At 40.2% G+C, this 23,160-nt stretch overlaps 1 protein-coding gene and 1 pseudogene across 3 annotated transcripts; both read right to left on the bottom strand.

Moving 5' to 3' along the window:
• Window positions 1-7,577: 7,577 nt before the first annotated feature.
• LOC117240797 (carcinine transporter-like) lies at window positions 7,578-9,755 on the bottom strand. Of its 3 annotated transcripts, none has more exons than XM_033506829.1 (4): window positions 9,244-9,755; window positions 8,785-9,045; window positions 8,288-8,483; window positions 7,578-7,958 (listed from the first exon to the last, which is right to left on the bottom strand). In XM_033506829.1, exons 1-4 carry the CDS (start codon window positions 9,267-9,269, stop codon window positions 7,680-7,682), a joined length of 762 nt encoding a protein of 253 aa, XP_033362720.1. In that variant the 5' UTR covers window positions 9,270-9,755; the 3' UTR covers window positions 7,578-7,679. The 3 variants fall into 3 exon arrangements, with proteins under 3 accessions (XP_033362720.1, XP_033362721.1, XP_033362722.1); XM_033506830.1 differs by having other exon boundaries at window positions 7,579-7,958; window positions 8,785-9,165; XM_033506831.1 differs by having other exon boundaries at window positions 7,777-7,954.
• A 10,364-nt stretch (window positions 9,756-20,119) lies between these two features.
• LOC117240796 lies at window positions 20,120-22,948 on the bottom strand (annotated as a pseudogene).
• Window positions 22,949-23,160: the final 212 nt, after the last annotated feature.

Genomic DNA, 23,160 nt, shown 5'->3' with positions numbered 1-23,160 from the left:
TATGCAGTAATGAGTGTGACCTGTGTGGGTGTCTGTGTGGCGTCACATGTGGCACAGAACCTTCTAGTAGCTTCTCGACGTGCCCGTCTAGAATGTTCCATTCATATCCTCACCCTTCTTCCGGCGTCCTTTTGAAAAAGCATGCACGTGCTAACTGCCGTGGTGCATCTCACGAACGCACGCTGGTGGGGATGGCGCTGGCAACGAATGGAAGAATCTGTACGATCAAACACTTTATCCGCATGCGACTGATATCGTTGTATTCCAACACCCTTCCTCAACGATATTAGTCGCTTGATCATTGATTCTGCAAATTGCACTTCTGTAACAGAAAATTCAATTTAGTTGCACTTAAACCTTTCGCTCTTTAGGTGGAATCATGAGGCCCCAAGTCTTGTTATTCTTCAGCGAATCCATTTCCTCATCCATCGCCTTTATCCACAGTTCTGCATCTGGCCTTGATAGTGCCTCCTTTCGATCCTTTGGCTCTTCTAGGCTAACTGTCATGTTTAGTGCTCCCATGTACCTATCAGGAGGAATTCCTTTATTTAGTCTTTTTGATCACCTTGGCTCTGAACCTTGAATATCTTCGGATTCATCTTTGGGTCCTTTTTCTTCAATAATTTCCTTATTGTTATCTCCTGTTTTATTTGCTGTACCTTCAGTAACGGTCTGTTCTTCAAAAATAATTTCTTCTGTCCCGGGTTCCTTATGAGTTTCAAGAAAGATCACATTACGGCTTATCTTTACTCTATCTGTAGCTGTATCGAGTAGTCTGTATGCCTTTGATTCTTCCGGATATCCGGCAAACCTTAATTTTTCTGCTTTCTCGTCTAATTTTCTTCGACACTCTTGAGGTATATGTGCATATGCCATAGTACCAAAAGGACGAAGATTTTTGACGTCAGGTAGTTTAGAATACCATAATTCATACGGCGTCTTACCTGTGTGTTTTGTGGGTAGGACATTTTGCAGGTAGTTGGCTGTGTGTATTGCCTCACCCCAGTACTTCTTGTCCATATCGGCGTCAATAAGCATACATTTAGCCATTTCTATTAGAGAGCGATTCTTCCTTTCAGCGACTCCATTTTGCTGCGGTGAGTATCCTGCTGTATATTGAATCTTTATACCTTCATTATGCAAGTAATTCCTCAGGTTGTTGTTGACGTATTCCCTTCCTCGATCTGATCTTATTGCTTTAGGTACCTTATTTAATTGATTTTTCATTGATTGCACAAATTCTTTAATATATTTCGTGGTTTCATGTTTTGTTTCCATCAGATATATTTTTGTGAATCTACTGAAATCATCAATTATGGTTAAAGCATAGTTTCTTACCTGGAGTTGCAGTCTGCATTGGGCCACAAACATCTGTATGTATGAGATCTAGAATGCTACTCGTCCTTGTCGTTGATTCTTTAGGGAAAGGTTTTTTTCGTCATTTTCCCTTTTATACAGTACTCGCAAATTTCCCTTATTCCGCAGTCCTTTATCTTTATCCCGGTCGCAAGGCCGTTTTCTAATTGCTTTATCGCGTTTATATTTCTATGCCCGAAACGCTTGTGCCAGGTATGTTGACAGCTTTCGTTGTGTTGCTTTTCTTTCGTTGTACATGCGCTTTCGATGGTCGGCAGTAGGTATGAATTGCTTGAGGTTTTAGCGAATATTTCTACTACTCCATCTTTTACAATACGACAACCGTCATTCTCGAAGCTTACTTTATAGCCGCCACTCGTTAGTTTTTTCACCGAGAGTAGGTTTGAGCTTAGCTCAGGTATGTACAACACATTGTCAACATGCATGTTTGTTATCTTACCGTTACTTGGGTGCTTTATGATACCTGATCCTTTGCCCTTTATTTGGACTGCCTTGACTTCGTCTGCTAGTAGTACAAAACCCTTTTCATCTGGATTGAAGCTGCTGAAAAAGTTTCTGTCTGCCGTCATGTGGCTCGTGGCCCCTGAGTCAATAATCCATACATGCGTACGTCTTGTATCTTTATCACTCATTCCGAGGCAAAGTTCTTGGGAAATTTTCTCAGATGCTCTATGTTCTGTACTCACGAAAGCTTGCTGTTCTTCATCGGATCTATATTCCATTACCTTATTCACTTTATCCTTCTTTGTTTTCCATGTGGCGTATTTACGGCAATCCTTCTTCATGTGCCCGGGTTTTTTACAAAAGAAACATTTCGTATTATTATTTCTACCATCACTTGCTTTCATTACCGTTTCATTTTGGTCTGTTGTCCATCCTGAACCTCTGCGCCGCTTATATTCGTCGATGAGCTTTCCTTTGATGAATTCCATAGTGAGATCTGATTCCGGTCTACTTTCCAGGCTGCTAATTAGGGGACTGTATGACTCTGGTAGACTACGTAGAATCATTGCTACCGATATCTCCTCATCCAAGGGTTTTCCTAATGCTGTTAGCCGATCGAACATGTTCAACATTTCTGTTAAGTGTTCTTCCAAATTTCCGCCTTCAGCTAAGTTCATTCGACATATATCCTTGGGCAGAAATACTTTATTCGATAATGATGCTTTCTGATGATAGTTCTTCAGGGCCTCCCATGCTTGCTTCGCCGATCTTGCGCCCCGAATGTGAATAAGCTGACTATCCTCGACAAGTAACCCTATTGTCGCACGAGCCTGATCGTCTTTATCTAGCCAATTTTAATCCATCTTGTCGGGCGCTGGAGTTGGATCTCTGATCACTGTCCAAACTCTATCTTTAATTAATAACAATTCTAGTTTATCTCTCCACGTCTCGTAATTGCTGCCGTTAAGTCTTTGAATCTCGAAACGTGCACTACCTGCCATTGTTCTTTTGCTTTAGTCCGCACTTATACACTTATACACTTATATCTCACTGTAATACTTTATGTTAATTGTTTAATATTAACTTTAGTCACGAACTTATTTCAACACTAGCACATTGGGTCTGGGCCCATAACCTGTTAGAATATAATCTTGGAATTAGGATTAATATTCTGTGGAAGACACAATGTTTATGTTGAAATAATACAATGTGATATTTATTAAACAATTATTTCGAGAGTTATAAATGTGCGTTCTGGAATGTAGACAGTTGGCTAGTTATTCACAGACTGGCTTAGTGACCCATGGCCCTTGAAAAGGTTTAGAGCCCCACTCTCTATGCGGTAATGAGTGTGACCTGTGTGGGTGTCTGTGTGGCGTCACATGTGGCACAGAACCTTCTAGTAGCTTCTCGACGTGCCCGTCTAGAATGTTCCATTCATATCCTCACGCTTCTTCCGGCGTCCTTTTGAAAAAGCATGCACGTGCTAACTGCCGTGGTGCATCTCACGAACGCACGCTGGTGGGGATGGCGCTGGCAACGAATGGAAGAATCTGTACGATCAAACACTTTATCCGCATGCGACTGATATCGTTGTATTCCAACATGTACATATCTGTTCAAGTCACGTGCACGTAGTTTAAACCAGGCTTCTCGAAAGCCTGTTTGTTTTCCATGCAGGTCGCAATAAATATTCTCGACGACAGAATTTTCCACTTGCACGGAGATTTCCATTTTCTCAGCTGTGATAACGTATCGCATTGGGACAATTTGTTTCTTTAAAACCACAATATAATATCTGATAACTTGCACGAAACAACTGTGTTTATTGAATCAGGAAAACCCAGGTATTGCGTTGTATATGTAAATGCATATGTAAATATCGTGTCGTACGGGAGTGGGGGAGATAACTGTTACGACCGTTCGCGGAGAGACGCGGTCGCGAGGAAAACGCGTCAGCGAGAGGCGTAAATTCTCGCTACGATTCGGTGAATCGACGCCGCGAAGTAGTCGTTCCGCTGTTTCGGTTAGGATAACAGAGGTGTTTGAATGAATATGACACAGTAGTAAGTTATATTTCACCGTTTATTCCAACAACTTATAACGAAGGCAGTTACGCTGGTGCGTGTGTACGAGATGAGTGAGTGACTGATCTGCGGGTGTGGGTACCCGGTTAAAGGATGTTGACCGTTCGAAGGATGTAAAATCAGTACTGTCTTGGGAGACGATGATGTGTCGGAGGAACGCTAAGGATGGGTGTGTCTAGCGCACGGGACCATCGGATTTGTCCGTGACGATTTGAGTTAGGAGAGTGAGGGAGTAGGCTTCGTCGTTAATTGGTTAGACGAAGGGTCTTAACCGCCCTCGAGAGAAAGCGGTTAGTGGGAGGAAAGTTGCAGCGTACGTGAGAAAAACTAACTTTTCCTTGTTAAGCCGTGGTAGACAATAGTCTCTAGAAATTCCTCGGAAACAGATGTTTGTTTCGTTTGAAGGACCTTTTCTAGGAAATCTATGAAATTTATGGAAGGTCCTTGAAACTATGGAGGATACGCTGCGAGTATCCGAAGACATCTGGTTGCCATATTGTCTGCGGTGTGTGGCGTCGGCTAGGTAGAGTGTTACGCGACGTAACAATACCTGTAACCAGTTTGCGACGAGATAAAAATAGTTGGAAATGGCGATTCCATAGTTATACTATTATCAACGTCTTTTTCACGTGTTCTATTTCAAGAACGTAAGGAATTACCGGCGAAAGGATAGGATGTCTGGATGGCACGATTCCAACGAATCGTGTTACCATTCTTGACGACGCATGCGAGATCTGGTTTTCTACGATCCGTCAACGAGGAAAATCGTTCGTTACGCTTGTTTTCCATTGAATCACCCTGGCCAAGGCGAAACTATCGCTTTGTAGATCGACGATTTCTTAGCGTTCCGCAGGCCCGCCGGAAACCAGTTTGGTCGACGACCTCCGGCAGATTCTAGACGTTCACGTGTTTCGCGAACTTCTTTTTTTTTTTGTACGTGGAGAAATCCTCATGGACACTCCGCTGCTGCAATAATCGCGTAACAGCAGAGTAGTGTCGGACTCCTACCGACTAAAACTCCACGATGACCATCTTATGCGCGTGACAGGGGTGCTCTAGGAAACTCTTATGAATTAACTTCAGTTGCATCCCCTTCTCGCGTTCTCTTGTTCGAGCCGGCTATTGAGTAGGCGTTAGGGGGAGGTCGTTGTCCCTAGCGCTGTCACTTCTTCTGGTCGTAGTCCGTTGGGGTGGTAGTGGGGTGGCTCTGGGTCGTCTGACTGCCATCCTTCTCCATCGTCTTATCCTGCAGGGGTGAGAGGTTTTCTTTCTCTCCCTTTACGCTCGCTCCTTCGCGAGCATAACTCGCTCGCAGAAGAGGCGGACGGCCTCGCATTCCTGTGACCCTCTCAACATCGCTTCCACAATCGCTGAGGGGGTCAACATTTCTCCTATGGCGTGCCGCAGGGTGTAGCGGGGCAGCTCCCACGCCGGACAGAGCTCCAGGGTGTGCTGCGCTGTGTCCCTGCCCTCTCCGCAGTGGTGGCAGGTGCCTGTCGTCTCTCGCCTTATTCTCTTCAGGAACTCGCCGAACACGCCGTGTCCGGGGAGTACTTGTGTCATCCTGAATGTGAGTGGGAGGCCGTGGCGGCTCCTCCATGCCTCCCAGTTTGGTAGGACCGCATCCGCGCCTCGGTGTTCGCTTCTCCCGTTGATCAGTTGGGATCGCCACAGGTTCCATGTGTCCTCCTCGGCGGTTCCTGTGTCGTTTGGAGCCGCCTGCTCGGTGGGGTCTTCTCCCGGGTGCCATTCCCTCCGGCGGGTGTATCTCTTTTTGAGCGCCAGCGCCCGCAGCTCCCACGGGGGGGACGCGGCTAGGGTGGACGCCGACGCGTGAGACACCGTCCGGTATCACCTAATGATTCTGATGGCGGTCACTCTGTGCAGCCTTCTCAGGAGCAGAATGCTGCGACGGCTTGCCATCAGGTCGTCCGCCCATACTGGAGCCCCGTACATCACTCGTGACCGAACGACGCCCTCGTAAAGTCGGCGCACCGCGTCTCCGGCCCCGCCGATGTTCGATAGTAGGCCACACAGGGCATTGGCAGCCGCTGACACCTTCTGGATCAGTGAGTCGAAGTGCGGCTCGAACGTCCACTGGCTGTCGATGGTGAGTCCCAGATACTTCATCTGTGATCCCACCCGGACGGTTTTACCTGCCATGTTTATGCATAGGCCGGGCGGTGGTGTCCCTCGCCTCTTCCTGTCAAAGAACCAGGTGGCCTCCGACTTCGCAGGGGAGACTCTCAGGCCCAGTTCGTTCATGGCACGGATCGCACAGGCCGTTGCGATTCCGCTAATGCGGAGCGTCTCGTGCCAGCCACGACCCTCGACCAGGATTAGGGTGTCGTCCGCATAGCATACTATGGCCGCGCCTGGGGGTAGCGGGCATCGTAGTACCTCGTCGTACGCAACGTTCCATAGTATGGGGCTCAGCACCGAGCCCTGCGGGACGCCACGCTCGACGGATCGCTTTTACTCTCCTTCCTTACTGGTGTAACACATCCACCTGTCATCGAGGTAGGCTCGGATCAATCGGACGAGGTAGCTGGGAACCTCGAAGTGCTCCAGGGCCGTCACTTTCCTGTCCCATGGCATGGTGTTGAACGCGTTGACGATGTCCAGGGAAACCGCCAGCGCCACGCCTTTCCGGGAGACCATGTCCTCCGCAATCGCTCGTACGCGTCTGACCGCGTCAATCGTCGAGCGCCCCTTCCGGAAGCCGTACTGGCTTTCGTGCAAACCTGGCACTTGGCCCGCTATATGTCGATCCAAGCGGGCGGCGACTACCCTCTCCAGTAGTTTGCCGACCTCGTCCAGTAGGCATATCGGCCGGTACGCTGACGGCGAGGTCGTCGGTCGGCCCTCTTTATGGAGCAGGACCAGCCTCGCCGTCCGCCACGCACGGGGGTAGACTCCCTCCCTCAGGCATCTTGTGAAGAGGTGCCGGAGTCTGGGGGCCATGACCCCAATCACTTCTCCCCAGATCCGGCCAGGGATTCCGTCCGGGCCCGGTGCCACATTGCGGGCGGTCATTCTTCTGGTTGCCTCCCATATCTCCCCCTCCGTGACTTCCCAGTCGTCCCTCCATTCCAGCGGTCGTGTCGTTTCCCGTGGCCGTTCCGCCGCTCTGTTTTCTTGTGGGGGAAAGAGCGTTCCGGTGATCCGCGTCAGCAGCGCAGGCTCCATTTCCGCCGTTGTCAGAGGGCCCACCGCGCGTAGTTTCTGTGTCACCGTCCTGTATGGCCTCCCCCATGGGTCCGACTCGACTGTTTCGACCAGTTCGAACCAAGTACGGTCCTTCGCTTTTTTAATTTCCCTTTGCAGCGAGCGCCGTAGCGCGCGGTACGTCCGGTAGCGCAAGGAGACTTCTTGTTCGTCGCGTCGTCGCCAGCGGCGGGCCCTTAGGTACTGTCTTCGGGCCCGGACACATCTCGTCCTCAGTTCCGCGATGTCGGGGTTCCACCCGTAAACTGCTCTGCTTCGCACCGTGCCCGGTGTGGCTCGTGGCATGGATGCGTCGCAGATTGCTGTCATGGCTTGGCGGAGGTTCTCGGCCTCCTCTTCCACGTCTGCTTCGGTCGTCGTTGTCGAGGCCTCCCAGCTCCAAGCTGTTGCTATAGCAGCCGCCTGGAGTAGATCTTCTACAACAATTCATCAAAAATTTCTCACGCAACATCATCTTTCACGTAATAGAAACATTGACTTCATACTAACGTTATCTCTCGCGTGACTGAAACATTGGCTTATCGGTCGAACCTCTCGCACTTTCTACTTCGTAGAAGGCTTACCGATAATCAGAGGAATGTTGATACAGTTATCGAACGCCAGTCCAGTGAGAAACCTACAGACGGCGAATGACCAAAAACTATTTGCGCTGGCAGGGAAAATGGAGGCAAAAAGGGCGATACCATTGCAGAACATTAAAGCTGGGATACGACCCTTGTGATCGGCGATCCAACCGACTAGGAAACCACCGATGATGGCTCCGCAGAAGAAGATGGCCTGCGCCGTTGATACGAGGTATTCTCGGTCGCATACCCAATCTAGCTAATCACCAAGGTTAAGAGTTAGTCAGCGAAAAACCAGATTCATATTTTTCAGAATATAATTTTAATCCTGCTGCGGTCTTCGAATTTTTATATCTCGATTCTGCTCGCAGTTCGATGAATGAAAGAGTTCTTTATGCTCTGAAAAAAACGTTCGCGTAAAATTGGAACGAGGAATCATCCGTACTAACAATTATCGTCTTATACTTTCTTTAAACTTAAGAAATTTACTATAACAAGGTTAGATTAGATCGGAAATGACCCAAAGAACGCAGCAGAAGTGTAAGAATTTCGAAGCATGCGATTCAGACAACGATGTGAATACTTCACCTCAGTTCCTATACTAGGATATGGAATCTGCGTAAAATTATACTCCCATTGAGTACATTTTATCGTTTTGTTTGTTTGGAAGCCCGATGAGCTCAGGCTCTTATCGCTCTTCAACAGCTCTGTGAAGTTTACGTCCTTCCGTTGACATTGTTCGTAATAAGGATAAACGTTCGTCACTGGAATCGTTATCTTAATCCTAAACATCCCATACGATAGATGATTGATCATTTTAATTATTAAAATAAGAACCAAAGTCCAGACAGAGTAATCCAAAAATATCTTGTATCTTATCGTGAAATTTTTCTACAATATTTTCTAATAATTTTCGAAATGTTCGAAAATTCGAGAAATTCCAGAAATCGCGATATCTCGCATATTTTTCACAATATTTTAAAGTCACTTTCTACGAACAATCAAAAATATCGTTCAAAGTTTAAAGGAGCTTTCGTTGCCACGTATATCTCCTTTTCTTTCTTTCCTTCATTATACATACTTACCTCTCTTCTTCGGTGAAATTCGAGTTTACTAATTCGTCTATCCTGCACCAGTGTTCCGTGGGAATAATCGTAATGAAAAATTGCGAGAAATACAGAAACGCGTACGTCGCGCCATATGGTAGTAACGACAATAACAACAGCCATTGATATCTACCGTAGTCACCGACATACGGCAGAACATCATCGAAACTTTCCAATCTTGGTCTCAATCGAGTCGCTTCAGTGGGCAATATAGAGTTACTCTTCTCGTCCTTCATTTCGCTGAAACAGAATCCATCCTTGATTTCCAGGCGTAGCAGTATAAAAGTCGTATAACAAAGTTTTCAGTCTTCTAGTCTTTGAAATAAATGTCATTCGGCAGTTCCTTTGATGTTTCACATTCTGTAATTCCAATTACAATGCTCCTTTCCTCTCCCACAAACTTTTTTATTTTCTGACAGAACGCAGGTACAATCTTACCCGTTATTCACGTTTTCCCCTTCCATAGTTCGAGCAGCAAAGTCTCAATTATGATTTTAGATTTTGAAAGGCAACGGAGATGAAAGAGGAGACCCGATATGCTGATCGAAAGACGTTCGGAAATGAACTGAAAGAACGAGCGAAGTCCGGCAACTGTTCGCTTTGTTTTCGATTCGGTTAAACGTTAAATTAAGTGTAAGTGTTTGCTCGAGTGCCGGCCAATTACTGTGCCGGGAGTCAAGTGAATCGTGACACGCGACTCGTTCAAATTGAATTGCATACGAACCACGCTCGCGAGATCATCTTTAAAAAGGGCTGATTCGGTATACGCGGCGATGTCAACGTGATATCTACATGTCTGAGGAAAGTTTCGACGAAAGAAATAGCCTCGAGTGCTGGTTAATGGTGTTCGAGTTATCGTTTGGATATCGATATTATAGATTTGCAAATGAGATAGAAGAACCGAAGGAAAGTTTGTCGACTCTGTCATATTTAATTAAATGCAGGAGAAAAATTGAATGGAATAATTTTCTGATTAATATTGTTTGTTTATCAATCGTAATCCTCTTACCCGGCGACTTAAGGGTGACTTCCGGTTACAGTGCTTAACTAAACTAAGTTTTCGATCAATATATCGAACTCTATTGGAAAATAACCGAGAAAATTTTAAGCCATCGAAGGCTAAGAATAAATGAAATAATTGAAGGTTTTTCAAACCTGTTTTAACACTAATATCAGGGATATAAGAAGATGGTACTTCTGATGTATCAACGCAATTATTTGATTATTTACCATTCGTTAAAACAGACGGTCTTAGGGACTGAGTTGGTTAATTAGATATTGAAAAATTAAGAGAACGATTTCCAAGTTAAAAGTAAAATAATATATCGATCTTTCGCAAAATTTTTATATCAAATTGTTCATTTTCGTATCAGATAGAGCAAAAGGTTAAACTGATATGTTTACTTGAAAATGGATTCAGGGAAATTAATCATTTGCCAATTAAATTTAAGCGAATACGTGAAACAATATTATCATATGGAATAAACACGGAAACGAAATAGCTGACAGAAGAACCATCGATTTCGAGACATCGATTAGAATGACTAATGTCATTGTCAGGAGCGAGAAAGTGGTCGAGTGCTCGAAATAACTGACCTGTTTGGAAAATACGACAACGAGAAACGTTCGTGTCTACGAGACATCGTGTCTACATAATAAATACTTGCGCGTGTACGTCTACACAAATGGCGGCATTTTTAAAATCAAAAATAGAGTATATTACCCTTGATCGTCCAAACGAAACAATTGCTTATAATTACAAGACATTTGATACAGTACTTTGAGAAATCAATATGCTACAATTTGTTGGAAACATTTAGCTTGCACATAAATCACATATGAGCCAAACTCACGCGACTGATAACGTTACATTGCACTGAAACTGAGGACTCGATGGATTCTCAAAATTCCAAATACAATCTTTTAAATTAATTTTCACTCGTTATCAAGAATCCAATCAAAATTTCTTTTTCCTAATTTATTAGTAACATTCTTAGGTAGAACTAATAATTATCGCTTCTCTTTCATAAACGATTATCAAAGCGAAAAATTAAATTCAGTCTATAGAAGAAAATGAATACAGAAGTTGAAACCCTTACCTGTCACCAAATGATTCTTCTATGTCTAATTAACGATAGTCTCACGACGTCAAAGTGAAACTCCAAACTGATCGTTTCTCGTTGCTCTTTGTTCAAAATATCGATCACGATTAATCAGGCACTACCAACCACATCCACTAATATCACTGTCAGATCGATTAACAGCAAGTTATGAAATTAGTAATTAAGGGCACCCTCGATCAAACCATTTTTCTCTCTCAACGTCACACTAAATCATGTCAAATGTATCTTTCCGTTCCAAATGTTGTCGACTAACTTCCAACGAACAAAATGTCTCAATACACTAAGTTCGATACCTTCGTGTTCTTTGTGGAGATAACCGAAGAATTTTTCCGTTATTGTAGCATTTTCGTTGCTGCTTCTTAATTTAAAAGTAAAGAAATAAAATTAGTTTGAAAAGCAATTAAAGTAATTCACGTGGGTTTCTTTGAAGACGGCGGAAAATCGATGATAAAACGAAATAGAAATAGAAATAAAATAAAATAAAATCTGCGATTAAACGAATAATTAATACATGTTATTTTGAAAAGGAAATTGGCGATAAAATAGGCGAAAAACAGTTTCTATTAAAAAGGTTATACGAATAATCAACGCAGTTTGCTTCGAAGCAAAATTAGAATTGGCAATCGAGCGAATGATTGACGATTTATTTGGAAAAGTTAGCGGAATCAATGACTAAACAAGCGAGATTTCGTTAAACACACGATTTCCTTCGTAAAGAAAGAAAAAGTAGATTTGTTGATTACACGAATAATCGCTGCAGTTTATCTCAAAGAAGAAATAGCGCGGATGGTCAAACAGGCGAGAAACAAGGTTTCTCCGGGAAAAGAAAATAAAATAGCTGATCGAGTAAATAGTAAATACAATTTACCTTGAGAAAGAAACAGACTCGAGCGATCAACACTGTTTCCCTCGAAGAAACGCTAAAATTAATGGTCAAACAATCAAAGTAAGTAATTTTTCTCGAGGATAAAGTAGGATCAGTAGTTAAATCAACAAGATTGGTACAGCTTCCCTTCAAGAGACACTATGATCAATATTTATACAGGCAGTCACGGAATCTCCCTTTCGACTGATCCAATCATTGAGTGAAACGATTGTATTCGATGAAATTTTCCTCGAAGATGAAGCAGAGTCGCAGATCCTTACGTAAACGACCGATCAAGTTTCCATGGCAATAAACCTAAATTCCCTGGCTAATTGAAAATATAAAGGAGACACGACCACATTTCCATTTAAAGAAATGCAATTGTTAGTTAAACAACGATAGGATTTTCTTATTCGAAAAGAGAGGAGAAAAATGTCCGATGTTCACGAAGTCTTGTACAAATAAGAAGGGGAAACCGGCTCGCGTATCGCTGATATAGAAGCTTGCTTAGCAAAGACGAACACGATACTCGGTGACACGTGTTTGCCAATAAAAAAAGGAGAGAATCGAAGAGAAACGGAACCAAAGGAAGAAACGTTGATTGACAGTGGAACCGGCGAAACTAGAAATAGTTTGAAAAACACGATTTTCCGAACACAACTGAAGAAATTACACCATATAACATTGAATGTGATGGATGTAATATGGCACATCAATTATCGAACAAAAAGTTTCATAAAATTCAAATTAAAAGAAATATGGGATCGCGAAACACACAACGGGTGTGCATAAGTTATGTACGTAACTTCCAACTTACACACATGCAATAGGTTTAACCGTTACGGGCGTTGATAATAACAGAAGCACAGTCATGGATCCGTTACCATGTCTAGCGTTGTTTCAACGAGTTTCATTCCCACTTGATTTAGTGTCGCTCCTAACCGCTGGTTCACGCAACAGAGAAGGATAAAATGAACCACGACAGATATACAATTACATACTTACGTACTATATGGTTCAAAATCTATAAATAATATTGTAGACGGTATAATTAGAGGCCTTCTGTACTATTTCCGCACGCAGTAACGTCCTAAACGTATACACGGAAAACTTTAAATCGTAGCACAATTGAAGCCAGAAGAAATTTTAAAGTGAGCTAAAAAATGAAAAACAAGCCGAAGATTCAAGAATAACAGAATTACACTGGAAACTCTATTTGGTGGGGGGAGGGAGGGGGGTGCGTTTGAAAATCGATCGCGTATTACGCGGTAGGTAGTAGCTGACTGATATGATTGGAGTAATAAATGTCATTACGGATTATTTGATATCACTGTAACTTTTTGAATAAAATTCAATGTCAAGATTTATTCATTATCGATACTTATCTTGTTTACAGTAGATTGCAGAATCGAGATATTCTGTTCGTAATTTTTTATGAAAATGTTCTTCGCTTTGATGAAGAATTTTTATTTTTGAAATGATATAAATGTGATATCTCGACGATATAAACGATGCTTTTCTTTATCTGTATATAAACCAAGCAACTTCTAGTTTTATAGATTTTTACACAAAGTTCGTCAAAATCATACGTAAGAAATATTTTCTTTAGCTCTTGTACCGATTTACTGAATTACATATAGTAAATCATGCTAATATTTAATAACTAAATATAACTAGATATAAGTAATTATATTAAATAACAAACGGGATCACAATATTGTTTATGGGTACAGAGACCTTAGAAAAATTATGATCGTAGTCACGTAATTACATTGGTTCCTCAAGAGTCCTGTCTACCTTGATAGATCATTAAGCAACGTGACTGGAATCGCATTGCGTCGTCGAAGGAAAATTTTTTATCTTTACTTTGTTGTATGAAAATGCTTTCACTGACTGTGTAGAGGTCGGACTGAGGGAAATCTGTGTTCGCTTCTGGTTTCCATAACAGTAGAACGATGGATCTTGAATAATAGATACATTTCTGTTATGTATTATAAACACGTAACTAAAGAGAATTCCATAATATTACCCAAAAACAGTTCATTCAATTTTAATTTCTGACTAGAAGAGACGAGAAATTTGCTAATGGAAAATTTTCATTTTTAAAATGCTTTACATTTATTAATACTCTTTTTTCGAAAACGATACTTATCGTACCATCTAATACTCGAAGATCAAAGCCTATCACAGTTTTCTGTTCCATCTTTTTTAAATGCTTAAAATATTAAACCTAAATTTAATATTTTTTATCATTTTATTAACACGAAATCTGTTATTAATTATTTCCTGTAATATTGTACAAATATTTCAGTCTTCATTTTGCCATACTAATACATAATGATCGTGATCTATCTTGATCATCTATCTTTTCCAAACTGATAATGTATTCCTTCATGGAATTTACCAGTTTCACTTCCTTATTGTTCATTTATCACCTAGTATCGGTAACAGATTATGTTATACGTGTTTCGTCGGCAAAACAAACAGAACTAAAGGATCTAAGAATCGCTCAGTAAGTAACAATGCGATTATGGCTGATTTCAGACAATCTGCGGCATTAAATTTTCTCACGTTATCTCGTAACGATCGTGATTTTCCTTCTGATCCTTCAGATTAAACGTCCTTGAACATCGTTAACTAAATCATGAATTTATAACGAACCCCATTTTTCATTATTTTTTAACAAGATTCCAGAAGATATGAAAAGTAGACAAAACGGAGAGTTTATCTGAACATAATATTTATCGAATAAATCGAAATTTTATTACACGTATTTAAATATTTAAATAATCTATCATTCGAGTGTGTAATTTGTAATTATAAAATTTTATAATTCGTAAACTCGTAGAAGGCAATTAAAAACTCATGAATACACAAGTGTGTGTCACTTCATGTATGTACTTGTTGTATCGGGTATTTATGACATTCAAATAATAATATCTACATTTAGCTTTCGAAAATTAACTTGCTAATACGAAGCGTATTTATCTTCATATTTTATAATAAACTTAATTATTTCGTTAGCAATGAAACATGTGCGTCTCGCAGAAATGTAAAAAATTGTAGACAAATATAATGTTCCTAGTTTTACTTAACTTCTTAATTTTATTTACAATGATTATCGTAACGAAGTGTCTTCAAGTGGCAATAACTCAAATTTAATCGTAATTTTTACGAACGCATAATCAAACTCGAATTTTATTCTTTAAGATATAGTTCATTCGAGTAACTCTGAAACGTAATTAATTAAAGCTTAGAAACGAAAGATTAAAAACATTTAATCCCCAATGGTGTATCTATTCCACTCTATATTAATATTAAAAAAACATACAAATCGGCGTCAAAAGATGTCAATATTTACAATCATAAAAATCGCCACGTTAAATCATCTTTTCATCTACTAATCCCACTCATAACAGCACACTCACCAAACAAACTATCAATGATCGCAAACGAGTCACAATGCCTTTCACATTTTACGTAAGCAAAAAAAGAATACAACGATCGTGATAGAAACTTTACAAGTGTCCCATTTACATATGTGCGTGTCTGTGTCAAGACTGCAATCAGTAAGATTAATCTCGTCTGTCGTCGACAACATGCTTCTCCGCAACCTTACTAGTTGGCACCGAATAATGGTACAATCGTCTCGTAACATGTATGATTGATAACTCGTCACGCTAGAGGGGCATATTCATTACTCGTCGCTTCAGATTGCATCACGTTAATATTAATTAGCAACAGAAACTACGATAAAGGTCGCGAACTCTCGTATGTTGAACCTTAACATTGGGGCAGTGAACGATATTTATGGAGTAGAGATGATATAGCACTGCACGTACGTAGCTATGCGCATAGCATCGGATTCCATTGACTGTTAAGGGAATTAAAATGAGAAGAGAGAAGAATTTTCCATAACGATGCTACTAAACGGTATCGAGAAGAATCATTTCGTCGATGGTCTACAATAAAAGATTATAATACGTACTTGAGGCGGATAAGTCTCCTACGTGAAAATTACATTGAAGAAGAAGAAGAGAAAGAGAGCGATATAGAACCATGCGTTCCTTCAAGAAAAAAGAAGAAAAAAACCGACTAGATGAAGTAAGTAGTTCGCAAAAATATAACGTATCGTACCTTCGTGACTTTCCATACGAAAGTCGTATTCAGCTCTCCGCGGCTCACCGAATTAAAAAAAATCGTGTTTGTAAGTGTGCTTTAGATACCGAAAAAAACAAGTTTTAAAAATCATGTGACAAGCGCATTTTTAAATCTGAGACGTTATCCTCTTTTGTTCTCCCGCCCCTGCCTTTTCTACGCCCGTCGAGATCGAATTCTCTCGATATTTTGCAATTCGTAGCTGCCTCTTTGGCACGAACAATTAATGTCACGTTTTTAGAGGATTAGACGCTGAAACTATTAAGAGCTGCTCGTCAGAATATTCCTTTTAATCTTTCACACGATGTAAACTTCCGTGGTAATCGACTTTGAAGTTTATTATCTCGTAATCTTTTTATCGAATTTTAATCCTTTTAGGCTTAAATCTGCCGAGTTTCTGAGCACTGCGTACACATGCAAGCAAAATTTCTCCGAGAAGCGGAAAACTTCGAAATTTTTGTATTTATCTATAACGGCATTGTTTTGCATTTGTATTTGTATTTATCTAAATTTCAAGAATGTCTGAAAGTTGCGAAAATTAAGACATCGATATTTTCTTGGTTGCTTGTGGTAGCTGGTATGGCAAAGTAAGTGTACGAAATTTCTGGGATCTATGGGAAAATTCTCGTTTAGCAGTTACGCGTATGAAAACTTTCAGAAGCAATCGTAATTAACAAATTGACAGTGGAAAAAGTAATTGGCCGATCGCGAATGGTTTTTCCACGCTTATTATAGCTTTAAATCGCGTTACATCTACAATTAGTCTTGAATTGTACCTCCGTAAAAACAAAAACATGTTTCTCCACTGTAACAGCACGAACGACTCCCACGCATACGTCGAATACTCGCTGCGATTCGAATTCCAGGTATTTGTAGCTCGACGATATTTCTCGAAACACTCTGAAATTGGAATATTCTTCGCGCATTTCTAAGATTCTCCAAGAAGAGATTTCAAGCACTTCTAGGGAGAAATTTCTTGGAAGATTATCTCTGTACTCTTTATGAACATAACGTGAACTTGGCATTATAATATACAGCATGTTGAATGCTGAAATTATCGATTTTATATACAGATTGTTACGACCGTTCGCGGAGAGACGTTGTTGGAATAAACTGTGATTTATAACTTGTTATATCGGTGTCTTATTCAATTCAATAACGCACACAAATACAAAGGAAGGGTATTGCAGATTTATGGAGATTATGGAGAAAGATATTAAATTTGTCAATAAATGCTTTGTTACAGTTGGTACGACCGTTCGCGGAGAGATGCGGTCGCGAGGACGCGTCAGCGAGAGGCGTAAATTCTCGCGACGACTATGTTAATCGACGCCGCGAAATAGTCGTTCCCCTGTTTCGGTTAAGACAACAGAGGTGGTTTAATGAATGTAACACTGTATTAACAGGTTAACATAGAATGATATATTTTACAATAATATGATGAATATGTTACAGAAATTTGACTCGACTTTACGATATCTCTAGATAAATTCGTGTGCTCGTCAGATTTGTCGAAGTGTCACGTTTGACTCGTCAGAAGGAACTGATCCCCTTCGATTATTCCTTTGTCTCATTTGGAAGATGACCCCCACTATGCTCGGGTCACGCCACCGCTCGCGCCTATGATCACGTATGCCCCTTCTTGCGTGAAAAACGTAACGGTCAAAAATCGACGTTTCTAGAGCTCGCTGCTTGGCAACAACTATGCTCTTGTAACGTCAATTCATATCAGAGACCAGGCCACACACCACGGACAGGATGGCACCCAGATGTCTGCATATCCTTGGCGCGCACCCTCAATAGTCTTAAGTGCCCATCAGGGGGCCTTGGCATTTTTATAGTTAAGGTCCTTCGGACCAAGCGAGTATTTCCTGTCTTAAATTTCCCTTTACGTTTATTGTCTACCACGTGTTAGCTTAGAAAGTTGGTTTTCTCCACATCTGGTATGTTCCGTTGGCAACTTTCTCGCGAGGGCGGCTAAAACCCTTCCTGGTCCACCAACCGTCCTATTATCCAATCGGAGATGGTGTCTACTGCCCTCACTTCCTTAACCAAAATTGTCATCAACAAATCCGATAGTCCCGTGTCCTTAGACACACCCACCCCTAGCTTTCCTCAGACACAGTATCGTCAGTAAAACTTCACTTATTCTGTATCCTTAGAATAGTCAACATATCTATGTCGGTCTCTACTCTTATAAGTCGCGTAGTTAATGTATTGTTGTAACTAAGTCTTACATAACGTGGTTGGAGTGAATTGTGATTTATGTTAATTCAGTGCGTGTTACATTGTGATTGCTGAATTCATAATAAAGGTTGATTAAAACCAAGTAAATAGTTGTGTTACGATTCACCTATATTTTATTTTCACCGACCAACCCAAAAATTACGTGACACTCTCGTCGATACATTGTATATGATCCGACGGGCAGATAGGGCGGTCTGCCTGCGACACTGTAGGGCCGCGAGCGACGGTTAGAAAATACAGCCTGTGGTAAGCCTCGTGGTGTAACACAGATTTTACGTTAATTTTATTCGAAAGATTTAGGTCAAATTTTTCCTTCGAAGAAGATTTTTCTGTCTTCAAAAGCGATTTTCTATCATTAATCGAAATATCATTTTTGCAATGGCTTGCTAGTGGGATTACGTGTTAAAACGTTCAGCTTTAAAGAGGATTATCTCCATCTCGGCGAGACTAGGCTCTCTAAAAATTGATGAATCCTGTACAGACAATATCTATAGTAAGCAACGCGTCGTCAAAACTTCAAAATATTATTACCCCGCTTTTACGTCGCAGATGTCGACAAAAATATTAATGAGATTTCCTAAGATAATCTCATACTTATTTGTATCGTTAATTCAATCGACTAAGGAACAAGTGGTGAAGAACTATTAGCAGAATCCAGGGAAGGTTTTACTGGCAAGTTTTATTACAAAACATCTAAGAACGATTTACATCATAATAAAAATAATCGCGCTATCTCGTCGCGTGACATGCGCACGAGGTCTCTGCGATTGCTAATCGATCTACAAATACTTACACGTACATATGTACAAAACTCGTGGCCATACACCACGTTGTCCATATTATTTTCATCTCGTTAATATATTTTGTATATTTATGATGTTATTATTTTACTAGTATAACGATTATTGCACTATATTCTATAAGATGGAGCTTTTGTACGAACAATTTCAGGAACTTTTATAACAAAGGAAAGTACTAATTTTTAACATTAACTACCCACGACAATTTACGACAATTATTTTAACCTACGTTCTTACTCTAATTTTTATTCGCTCGCCTAATGATTGAATTTTTAATCAATCATTGTTGATGAAAAATTGCGATGATAATTGCATTGCGGATCTTTATGCAAATGCATATTTTCGTGGATACAATAATACAATTGAAAGATTTGATACAATCGAAAGGACTTGGGCAAAAGTATGTTTCTATCCATTAAATATCATCGATAGTGCTGTACTTTTGGATATTTTACAAAATTTCGCGTCATACGCATTCTATAAATTTTCGTATCTTCGAATCACCCATAATTGCATAAAAATCCGCTGTTTTGTGATAATGAATATTAATGACGGTGGAATTTAAGATTCCTGGATTCAGTAACTTGTCTTACTCTAATACATGTATTGCACGTTTTTGGAAGACTAAAGATTCTTTGCTCGAGATCAACGCGTCAAATATTGTACTTCGTGGTGAACGTTTCGCTACAGCCTTTCGACCTCTGTGATCGAGTTTTCGCTTTTCCTCGATTTTATACTCGATCTCCGTAGCATGCTACTCCTTAAAGGTTCACCGCGAAGCGACGCTCTTGTCACGTAAAATAACAAAATAAAAAAAGGAATTTGAGGTAAAAATAAAAAAGAAAACTTTATTTTTTTTCTAACATCAATACACTTTACAATCTACTTCCGAACTCTAGGCGTGACTTTCTAAGACTGACTCTTATGATTTTACTTTCGATCGGATCCGATTACTTTCTTTTGTCATCCCTCAACATCCCCACCGTCCATGCATTTTTCTCTTTCTTCTAGAACCTTCGGTGGAAGGATCGTTGGGATGTTGATGGTTCATTAGGCACTTCAGCGATATACATTGTCGCCGAGTGCCGCCACATCTTTATCTCTATCGTCAGTCCGTCGGATTTGAAGTATGCCGGTCGTGACACTCTCATCGAATTCCTCGCACTGCATCTAGAAAATGATCGGAACATGGCGACCGGTGGTGTCTCCTCGTCCTCGCGTTTCCTGTCAAAACATTGCGTTTAAAAATATTGAATCCAATCGCTTAAAGATTTGAATAACTTCCCAACTCGATCCTTCTCTTCTGTTCAAAAGATTTAAACGCATTTGAAGAAAGAAGATAGTCCAGTTTTCTTTTGAGAGATTTAACAGATTTTAAGAAGAAAGTAATGCGAAAGCATACGAAGATGTAGATCTAACAGAATGCTTGAGAATCTTGAACTTCGAGCTTGAAGATCTGTGAATATCTTTGAAAAAAGGAGACCGAAAGTTCCTTTATGTGATTTTACCTTCCGATACAAGGTACATCCCACATCTTCTGATCTTTTCCAAAATCCTCGCCGTCCTGCAGCGTCTGCGGAAGATCCTTATTCAATGTTTCCGGCAAAAAGAGAGTCAGAAGACTGCCCATAATTCCGAGTGTGCCCAGCACAAGAAGAGGTAGGAACGAGGACACAACATTGAGATAGACTACGAAGGGTGCGAGGATACTAGCAACGTATCCCATTATATGTATCAAAGCTACACCCTGAGCTCTTACCACAGTTGGTAATACTTCAGCCGCATATCGGAGACCGATATTGTATGAAATGTTTATCCAAAATCTACCGAGAATTGCCAGAGAAGCTGTATATATACCTGAAAAAAAATTTTAGCATTAGTTTTTAATTCTAATTTTTTATGAAATAATTTTAGAAAATTTTAAGGAATAAAAAGGGAAGAAATTATTTTATCTGTCTGTAATTTGTCTGGTTGTCTGCAATAGTTGATACAAGCATTTGCTGAGCTTAATATAAGCGTGCTTTGCTCTAAGCTAAGCACAAGCAATAAGCTTCTTATCTATAAAACGTTAATCTAGCCAATTTGAATCTAAGGGATTGTATTATGGATTACGGCTACTGAAAGCCATATAGCACTGCTGGAGCGCTGAAGCCCATCATTTTGAGGACTATTGCCAACGCCCTTTGATATATGCGGAAATACGAAGCGATCTTATGATCAAAGCAGTAGAAGGGGAAATAAAATATCTATACAACGGATACATGATAGGGCTTGGAAACTATTCTAGCAATGTAGCAAATAATCTACAAGCATTTGCATGTTATAAATATTCCAAAATATACATTTTCTTCCTTTCAAAAAGCACAATGCTATACGAATGAAAAATATTCGTCTGATTAAGTCAAAATTATCGACTTAGGTTATTTAGATTGATCAGTAATATAGAAGGGTGAATATATAAAAACGAAATGTACGAACTATTGGAAACGGCAGAAGCCCAGATGCTGAAGATACCAGAAATGACGAGGGAACCACACGCCAGCCATCTTCTGCCCCATCGATCAAGAACGAGCGTGAGGAACGTGTCAGCAGGCAGCTCGGTTGCTGCAGCAATCGTGAACGTAACAAACACGTCCAGGCCTAAATTATCGACGTTTCGTACGTGACCATCGAACACCAAAGAAATCGCCATCCTATATTTCGTAAAACAATTTCATATGATAAAGAAAAGCACGCTATCATATTTCATGTGAGAAGCAAATTCCTTGCTTCAGAAATAAAGTATTTTTAGACAAAAGATATAAAACTGTTCGTGAGATTTTTACAAGATACAATTCCGATTTTACGTCAATCTATTTGATATCTGTTTAATAGCGATACGAACCAAATAACAATAAATAGAATCGTGATATTCCGTAGTCGTGGCGTTCTAAATAGATCCAACACGGAGTACGTTTTGTCTGCTTCCTCCTCTTTGCAGATTCTGGCACAGGTTTCCTGTTATTAGCAAATTTTTAACTAGTTAATGTCGTTTGTCTGTTTTTCTTACAAATTTATGTGAATCTGTTATGTGTACAAAGATTACGATAAAATCCGGAAGAAAGTTTATGTTATATTTGTATGAGACGATCCTTTCGAAATAGTTTACTTGGACGTTTGCAAATTTTTTCATTTTACTTTATAAAACATCAAACCTCTGAAAGTCGATTATCTCCTTATATCGTACATTAATGTTAATATTGCCATGATCTATTCATAGACTGAGCAGTTTCCAAATGTTTAATCTATTTGTATAAAAATTTTCAAAGATAAAAACAATATACAAATTCAATAAATAACATTACAGAAATAGACAATAACAGACAATAACAGAAATTGACAGCAATTTATCGCTGGCAATTTAGGTGATGAATAAGATATAAAATTACTAGGTTGTAAACAAATTTTCATTACGTAAAAGACCCAATTAGACTTCTATTCAAAGAAAATGATTATATGATATGCTTAAAGGCATATAAATTGGTATTTATAGAACGCACATAAAGCAGGAAAGATCATAAAAGTAGAAAATACGGAAAAGATTGCGGTAATCGGTTTATTTACGCGGAATCGTCTATAGATGTCATCGGGCACCTTGGTGCCGTTGATTCGCTCGAATTTACCAAGGATTTTAATGGCCCTGTCTATCTGACCTTGGCTGACCAGCCATCGAGCGCTTTCCGGTATCAACCATGGCTACCTACTGCTAGAACAAGAGGAACTGAGGTGACAATACAGGTCATCCTCCAGTCGGCCAAATAATAGGCGATCCAGGGTAGAATGCAAGTTGCAAATGTGAAGAATATTGCGATCGACATATTCGCCACGAATGTCATCCGCTTTGGTCCAACGTATTCTAATACTGGAATAAAAAACATAATATTTAGAAGAATCATCTGTGAAAGAAATATTCTGTGAATAAAGAATGGAACAATATATTAGGTTGTCGCAGAAATTTCTTTCGTCTCGTAAGGAGATAATAGACGCATACTATTTTTTGTTTTATATTATTTTATTGAATTATATTCATTGGGACAAAATAGATCATACGTAATTCAATAAAATAATATAAAACGAAAGAAACTTTTGGGGCAACTTAACGCAATATGAAGAAGAAAAATTT

This window comes from Bombus vosnesenskii, unplaced genomic scaffold (genome assembly GCF_011952255.1).
Source record: "Bombus vosnesenskii isolate JDL3184/JDL3185 unplaced genomic scaffold, Bvos_JDL3184-5_v1.1 scf7180000014943, whole genome shotgun sequence".
NCBI lineage: Eukaryota > Metazoa > Arthropoda > Insecta > Hymenoptera > Apidae > Bombus > Bombus vosnesenskii.
The sequence above is the reverse complement of the archived record's forward strand: the minus strand, read 5'-3'. Positions and strand labels throughout refer to the sequence as shown.